Raw genomic sequence first — 8,711 nt, forward strand, 5'->3', positions numbered from 1 at the left:
CTTTCGTTGAACTTTTATAATAGATGTAATTTTTTAGAGGTAAAAAGCAGTTTTGCAGTAGTGAAAGTGATGTGATTTTGAAATTTTAGTTAATTGTGCCTGCCAATCGTAATTTTGGCCCATGACTCGTCCGATCCGATGTCATCTGTGGCGGCCGCTGCTGGTATCTAAATTGGAGTGACGGGAACGACTTTGCACCCGGCACTAAAATGGTAACTGGCCAGATTGACACGTGCAAACGTGTGGCCGTCACTCATAAACTTTCACCTATATGGGCATCTTCAACTGCAATCCATAGATTTTTTTTTCCAGAATTTGCCCGTGGATAGGGGACCAGTCCATCGAGACGGATGCGGGAGACCGTCATCCAATCATAGCCGCATACATTTAACCCGCATTTAAACAAATCGGATAAAATTGATGCAAACTGATCTATATTCATCAAAGTTTGATAGAAAATAGTAAAAATCATTATACATAGCATGCAAATTAAGTCTAGTGCAACAATGTCTCAAATTCGACTAGATTCTAGATGTCCAACAAGTTTTTCATCAACGGATCATGTCGTTCCACACATACACCCCTTTCAGCTTCAGCCAACAGTGTGTGCATGTAAGAGCATCTCCAGCCGTTGGCCCCCCAGGGGGCGCCTAAAATCGCCGCCTAGGGGTGACCTGGCGCAAAAAGTGGGTCTAGGGGCGAGTTGGCCCCCAGCCGCCGCCCCCAGGGCCGGCCCCAGGCGTGAAAAAAAAATTAGACAAACTTGGGCTGAAACACGCCACTTTTCGGCAAACATGGGCTTTTATATTCGTAAATTTGGGCTAAAACACGCTATTACATATAAAAACTAGTAAAAAAAACTTGCTGAAGGCCGAGAAGTCGTCGTCGTCACGCCATCGTCGGCCTTCTCCTCCTTGACTCGGGCGCCCCTGCTGGACCCCTCCCCGGCTGGTGGCGGCGGCGGCGGCGCGTCGTCGTCGTCGCTGTCGTCGATGATGACGACGACGCCTTGGTCGCGGCCTCGGCGGCGCTGCGCGAACCGCTCTAGGGCGGAGTGCTGGCGCTCCCTCGCCATCTTCAGGGAGTCTTGGCGTGCCCATTCAAGGGTCGCGTCGTCGTCGAGCTCGACCTCGCCGTGCTCCGCCTTCACCGGCGCCAGCAGCGCCGGCTCCGTCTTCACCGGAGCCAGCCTTGGCTCCGTCTTCACCGGCGGGAGACCCGGCTCCGTCTTCGGCTTGACGAAGCGCGGGGGAGGAGCCGACGAGGAAGCCGCGCCGGCCGCCCTCGCTGATGACGATGCCGGCGCTGCGTGTGTGGCGGCCGAGCGGCGTATCCGTCGCGGGCTCGGCCTTGACGCCGAGCAGCGATGGAGTGCCGGAGGAATGGGAGGAAGAACGCGATGAGGAAGAGGAGGAGGAGGAGCCGAACCTCCTCGGCGCCCATTGCCCGTCGCGTCGGCGGTGCGTCGGGGCGGCCGTCCTCGCTGGGGGGTACGCCAACGGTGGGTTGTTGCCGCCCTCGAGGTGCGCCAGCACGCCGTCGAGGGTGCGGCCGGGGACGCCCCACCAGAGGTGACGCCCATCGTTGTTCTTGGTGCCGCCGACCACCGGCGCCCCGTTGGTGGACGCCAGCCGTTCCTGCTGGCGGCGCTCAAAGTACGCCGCCCACGCTGCGTTGTTGTCGGCGGTGTACTGGGGAAGGGAGCGCTTGGCGTCGGTGAGAGAGGCGCGCGCGATCTCGACCTCATCGGCGAAGTACGATGGCTTTGGTAACGGCGTCGGGCAACGGGGGAATGGGCACTCCCCCATTGCTGAGCCTCCAGCCCGTCGGCCCGACGCGCATGTCCGGCGGCGCCTGGATGTTTGCCAGGAACAGGAGTCAGGACTCCTATTCGCGGAGCGAACGGCGGCCGAAGCCATTGGCCACCGCCTCGTCTCCCGGAAAACGCTCGGCCATCGGGGAGAGGGAGTGGCTGGGGAGAAGAGATCGGCGGGAGAGGGATCGGCGGGAGAGGGAGGGTTGTGGTGGCACTCCAACGCTGGCCAGCGAGACCATATATAGCTGAGGGAGGGGAGGCGTCGGCGCGCCGCCCTGTGACGCGCCGCCCGTCAAAGGAATCAATGGAAAAGCTGACCGACGACAGCCTTACCATTGATTCCCCGTGGGAAACCGAGGCGTCGGGAAGACGAGGAGGTCGGTGTGGCTGACGCGGCTGCCCCACGACGCGGCTGCCACGCGGCGCTTTCGCGCCAAAAACGATTCGCCCGGCGCCCCCGAGCGCCCCCCCCCAGCGCGCCGGGTTCGGGTTGGGTCCGCCGGCGACAATTTCGACCCAAGCCGGCGAAAAATGGGCCCATGGGGGCGCAACTGGACCGTTTTTTTGGCGTCGGCGGCCAAAAAGTCGCCTGGGGGGCCTTGTTGGGGGCGCGGCTAGAGATGCTCTAAATGGTCGTCCGTCAGTTTCATCCAATAATGTGTAGACCAACATTGAGTGAATGAACCAATCAACAAACTGAGCAATAGGAAGACAAAACTTACGATGTTGTCCTCTACTGCGTGCAATGGCCACCTTGCCTTGAGATGACGAATCTCGCCGCAAAACATGGTGACGCTGGTCTGCATAGTGTGCAAGAGATACAATAACGACCTCATGTTGCGTTCTTGAATGATGTACATGTCATAGGGCGCAATGTGTTTTCGTGCGTGAAACATTTAATGCACTTGTTGCCAGAAGGCCTCTCCTCTGCTCCCTCCTATGAAATCCACAGATATGGCCAACCACGCGTCTCACAATAATTCATCCTCCATGGTCGAGTAGCTCACCTCCTGCGTACTTTGAAAAATAACATAACATTTGAAAATAAGCTCAATGTCATTTGACTGAACACCTAACGGGCGTGATGTCTGCCGGCTCCAGGGTGGACAAATTCGTTGTAAAGGCGAGCAGGCGCGTCGGTACTGGTTGTGGACATCCGGCAATGGCTCTATGGCAGCCGAAGACGTACATTATCGGCGGTGGAGGTGGAGGGTGCTGTTGCAAAGCAAAGGGTGAAGGGACGAAGTGGAAAGAAATGGGACCGCGAGGGGGATTGGGTGGGCCGGTGGTGTCGGAGTCCTACGTGTCTGTTGTCCGGAGTCATGCAAACCTTCCCCTACTTTGTCACAAATTTACGGTTAGACCGCCCCGCAGATCGATACAGGACCATGTTGGATGGCTTTCGTAGTCTGCACAGCGTGGTCCTGACCGATGTGGAAAGTTTACGGGTGCCGTAAGCAGTTATGCACAGTGGCGTAGCTAGGGCCCAGGCTACTAGGGGTGTGACCTGGGGCGTAGCAACTTGCTGCTTCGTTACCTGTAGCAGCAGTAGCACTGTTTGGTACTGTTAATACTGTAGCAACAAGCTTATCCTGGGGCGTGTCTCTGATGTGGCTACGCCACTGTTTCAGCTCTCTTTTTTTTTTGAGCTGAAAATTTCAGTTCAGTTGACTGAACTAAAGAGGGTTAGAGGGTTAGAGGATACTAAGGACCATCAAGTTGAATCCACACCTTGTGCTGATCACATCACACGTAAGTCGGAGCAACCCTTATGCGATGAGGTCTTAAAGAGCAGTTCTGCAGTTGTGACAAGTTACACAACTAGCGAACAAACTTGGAACATCCATCCATTGAGATAAAGCAAAGAAACTTGGGCCAACATACCCTCTGGCGCCCAAACAAATATAGATATCGATCTGCTGGCTTAATAAGTGTGAGCGAGCAGGGCATCTCACGCGGCCGCAGGACATTCAAGGAGGTTAGTTGCTTACATCTTCGATCTCGTCTTCTAATTGATTTTACGCAGATCCTGCGACTTCCATTCCGCCATGGAAAGGCTATATAATTCCATTTTAAGAATTCGTACCCCCTAGCCAGATCTGGCCGGTACTTCCGCAAAATATCATAACTGCCGTACGTGGTTGTTCTTGAAAGAATTCGGCCAAATACAAATTATGCCACTGAAATTGATATATATCAGCCGAGCTTTGGAAAATCTTTGAAATTCGCCCACGACAGTGCATACACGAGGCTACGATCCACCCCTCTTATCAGCTGCCAACACACAAAGAATCTCACCTGCAGAATTGAACCCTGAGCGCCTCTCACCCTGCTTTGCTGCCATGCCATCGACGCCAGCGGTCCGTACTCTTTTCTTTGCCTGTCCCGCTGCCACCTTCTACCTCATACCACCTCATACCTGGCACCCACTGTCAGAATCCGCTGATGCTTGTGGCTATCCCAGGTTGAGCCGGAAATTTTCAAATCGGGCAGAAAACATGTTTCTGCTCAGATAGTTACAACCGTATATACCCTACGTGCTCTCTGTATACCGATGTTGATGATGTTTTTTTATATATGTGCAGAGAAAGGCACACCAACCTTGCTATATATAGCGTGTACACAGTGGTTGAAGCATGATACCACGGATAGACTTATCTGACCTGAGAATAATTACCAACCATTTTTCGGACACCCATAAAATTGGAAGAGGTGGTTATGGAGAAGTTTACAAGGTACTAATGGTCAACATGGTATTATGTTCTTTCTCGCAAAAAAAAACATAGTATTAAGTTCCATTCTATAAAGTGCATTTATTTTTTCGGAACTTAAGCATTCTATGTTTAAGCAAGTTTATGAAAAAATATATGCATCTATATATAATACCAACTTAATATCATTTTTACCCAAAACTGTAGGAATTTCTTCCTACAGTATATCCATCATGAAATATGGTTTTATATTTTATTTATTTATTTGTATTGTAAATACTGATAATGTTATGTAAAAAAATGGTCAAAGGTTGGAAGGATTAGCTTTAAAAAAGTAATAATACACATTATAACATAGAGTTTGATAGAGTGGAGGAAGTATTATTAATTAGTTTTCTTAAACGCAAACAGGCAGTTTACAAGAAGGAAGAGATAGCAGTGAAGTTGCTTGATTCAGCCAAAGAAATTGACGACAAACAATTTATGAACGAACTCAGTAATCATATGAAGGTCCAACATCCCAACATTGTACGACTTGTTGGTTATTGTAATGAAGTGACCAGCGAATATATTGAGCAAAAGGATGGCTCTTCTGTTTTTGGTAAACACATATACAAAGTGCTCTGCTTCGAATATATGCACGGTACCAGCCTAGACAAGCATCTTTCTGGTAAACTTCAATCCGATTCTCTTCTATTCCATGTTAATTTAGAAATAAAAGTTTCAATTCCATTTTACTCAGTAATTGTCCATGCTCTTTAAATTTGCAGGAAATTCCCTGGGACATGACTGGCCCACGCATTACCAAATAATAAAAGGGACTTGTGAAGGCTTATGTTATCTTCACTGTGGGTGCGAGCGTCCAATCCTCCACCTGGATTTAAAGCCTGCCAACATATTACTTGACAAGCGCAAGAATCCAAAAATTGCAGATTTCGGATTGTCAAGGATCTACACTACAAGCCGTACCCATGTAAAAGTCATTGGTTCAGTTTCAGGGACAACGTGAGCACAGTGGAATGCATCATTAATTTTGAGATAATTTGGTTTTGTCTTGTAAGCAAACAGACAGTGGTGATGATTGTGCCCTTAAAAAAATTGATTTCATGCAGGAACTACATGGCGCCTGAAGTAAGAAAAGAGGGCGTGGTGTCAGATAAGGCTGATGTCTTTAGTTTAGGTGTTACAATCATAGATGTAATTGGAGGATCTGGCGGTTTAGAAACTTATCGCGAACATGGCGCCAAGAAATTTGTTGAATATGTACGAACAACTTTTTTTATCACCAACATGTTTAATTTAATGCTTACAGGTCGATCTGGTGTTATGATCATATAGATAAATAATTATCCATCTGATGATGTTACTGCTAAACCTTTTGCTTATCCATATTACAGGTATGTACATATTGGAGGGAGAGGGATAATACAGCAGATTTATATCAAGTAGAGACATGCACCAAAATTGCAATATGCTGTATGCATACTGACAGACACCAAAGGCCCACAATGAAGGAGATTATGGTGAACTTGAATGATATGGAAACTCAGGTTTTGGGAAAGGTACCATCGCTGACATCTACTTATCTGTTTCTAAAGCATGATTATAGTATTTGTATGATCCAGAAAGGTAACAGGATTAATGGAAGCGTGACAGCATCGTGTAATCTTTATTGTGTTTATTCTTACCCAAAGCATTAGCCTCCAAATGGATAATGTTATCTACAGGTTGTAGGTGTTAGAAAATTTATAATAAGCAGTTATCTTTCAAAAATAATAAGCAGTTTTGACAATAGCCCGAGACCCACTATGATGGGCAGCGGTTGGATCTCAATACTCAACTGATGTTGATGCACTTTGGCTCGTAAAGCTTCCTACACTTGACTTGTGACCATGGTGGGAACGTGCTTCCAAAATGCTTCTCTGTTTCGTGTCCCAACTAAATCCTAGGAGATTGAAGAGGAGTCGAAACATAGTTTAAGCAACTTTTATATGTGCTCTAGTCCAAATATTTTATCAGCTTATTAATTTCTTTCTTTCAATGTCTTGTATTGTTGTGTATATTCCAGGGTCTCCATACCCTCACGGTGAATTCCTCCCGCCATGTTCCAAACAAGCTCTCCAGTGACAATTCAGGTATATAGAGGCATCCAGTACAATTATGTCAGGAATCAACATCAAAAATTTATATGAATGAATTAATTGTCTATACTGGTTTGCAGGAAGGGGGCCACTGGATGTTGTGATTGTGTATGCCTTTGATTGTACTGACTGGACCCCAGCCTGGTACACAGTGGATAATGGGATCTTTTGGATGGTGCAAGAGAAGCTGGCCCACTTCCCCGATAGTTGCATGGGCTATATTTACGTCATGTCAACTGCTAACACATACACGTTAGACATGAAAGTAGTTGACTCGGCGGAGACAAAGGAAACTGGCTACACAGGATTCGCTAGGCGCAGGACGACCTGCACTAAGAACATGGCATCGGGCCTTGCAGAGGCGCATAAAATGATCAGCAGCCGTGGGCACCACAATGGCATTATCTTGTTCTTCTCTGATGGATTGATGAACGAGGGTGACTTCTTTGATGGAACCAACAACTTCATATCCGAAGTGCCCGTCCACACATTTACCCTTGCCGGGGACACGTATAACAATGTATGTATCGAATTAGAGATTATCTATCTAAATAATGATCGGCTCATGAATAAGTAATTTATTCCTATGTATTGTATATATGCTAGGTTCTCCAATCCATTGCGGCAAATTCTCCAGGAGGGAAGTTTCACACCAAGCCTGTTCCAGAAAGGCCAAATCTATCAACACCCTTCTCCAAGCTACTAGATAGCCTCCTTGGGGGCACCCCGGAGGATGTTGAGAGACCTCTTAGTTCCATTTCAGGTATATATATATATATACATAAGAACATCCAATCCAGTCCGAATTTGTAATCATCACAAACATGCATAGTACGATGTGTGGATGACCAATTGTCCATACTGGTTTGCAGGAAGGGATCCACTAGATGTGGTGATCGTGTATGCCTTTGACTGCACCAACTCGACCCCAGCGTGGTACACGGTGGATAGTGGGGTCTTTTGGTTGGTGCAAGAGAAGCTCACCCACTATGTTGACAGTTGCATGGGTTACATCTACGTCATGTCGACCCCAAACACATACACATCGGACATGAAAGTAGTTGACTCAGCCGAGACAAAGGAAACTGGCTACACTGGATTCGCCAGGCGCAGGATGACGTGCACTAAAAACATGGCATCAGGCCTTGTTGAGGCACATAAAATGGTCAGCAGCCGCGGTTACCGCAATGGCATCATCTTGTTCTTCTCTGATGGATTGATAAACAAGGGTGACTTCTTTGATGGAACAGAGAAATTCGTCTCTACAGTGCCTGTTCACACATTTACCCTTGGTGGGGACGCGTATAACCAGGTATGTATGAAGTCAGAGCTACTCCAGTGAAAATTCTTGCTTGCTAACTAATTCAATGTATCCATATCTCTTATGTATATGCTAGGGTCTCCAAGACATTGCGAAAAATTCTCCAGGTGGAACTTTCACCTGCCTTCCAGTTCCTGAAAGACCGCATCTGTCGGCACCCTTTTCCAAACTACTGGATAGCCTCCTCGGCGGCACCATGGACTGAAATTGTCAATTGTATGGGCTATTTTCTCAGGTTATCGGCAAGCACACGCACTCCATTTCCAACGCCTTTGTTCATTCCATATGTCAAGAACTGCCATATGCTCCGTAGCATCTAATAAGCGAGTGCCACTATGCTATGTGTGCATAAATTGCAAGGAGGCTCTGCATCTTCTGTTTTTGTTGTAACCCGAATTTGCTTCAGCTCAATGTGAATGGTGATATCTCAGTTCGAATATGTAATTAAACCAAGAGGAGAGTGGTGCCAGAATCACAGCTCCGGCTGCAACACTAGTAGAAAACAGGGTACTAGTCCCGGTTTCAGAGGGCCTTTAGTCCCGGTTTTGGAACTGGGACAAATCAAACGGGACTATAGCCCAAAATCTTTAGTCCCGGTTTGCTTACGAACCGGGACCGACGGGGCTTCACGTGGCCGCTGCGGGGCGCCCAGGCAGGAGGACATTTAGTCCCTGTAGGTAACACCAACCGGACCAAAAGTCGGCCACGCGTCAGCAGCTCGC

The 8,711-nt window shown here is 48.1% G+C and overlaps 1 protein-coding gene across 1 annotated transcript; it reads left to right on the forward strand.

Moving 5' to 3' along the window:
• Positions 1-3,651: 3,651 nt before the first annotated feature.
• On the forward strand, positions 3,652-8,405 carry LOC119339981. The gene is made up of 11 exons (XM_037611889.1): positions 3,652-3,794; positions 4,402-4,551; positions 4,939-5,197; positions 5,298-5,532; positions 5,640-5,790; positions 5,925-6,089; positions 6,596-6,662; positions 6,749-7,188; positions 7,275-7,431; positions 7,541-7,980; positions 8,066-8,405. Exons 2-11 carry the CDS (start codon positions 4,453-4,455, stop codon positions 8,192-8,194), a joined length of 2,142 nt encoding a protein of 713 aa, XP_037467786.1. The 5' UTR covers positions 3,652-3,794; positions 4,402-4,452; the 3' UTR covers positions 8,195-8,405.
• Positions 8,406-8,711: the final 306 nt, after the last annotated feature.

This window comes from Triticum dicoccoides, chromosome 7B (assembly GCF_002162155.2).
Source record: "Triticum dicoccoides isolate Atlit2015 ecotype Zavitan chromosome 7B, WEW_v2.0, whole genome shotgun sequence".
NCBI lineage: Eukaryota > Viridiplantae > Streptophyta > Magnoliopsida > Poales > Poaceae > Triticum > Triticum dicoccoides.

Coding starts and splice junctions, on each gene's coding strand:
- LOC119339981 (XM_037611889.1), top strand. CDS start 4,453: ATGATACCACGGATAGACTTATCTGACCTGAGAATAATTACCAACCAT. Junction 5,533..5,639: donor GGTTCAGTTTCAGGGACAAC/GTGAGCACAGTG, acceptor GATTTCATGCAG/GAACTACATGGCGCCTGAAG. Junction 7,981..8,065: donor GTGGGGACGCGTATAACCAG/GTATGTATGAAG, acceptor TGTATATGCTAG/GGTCTCCAAGACATTGCGAA.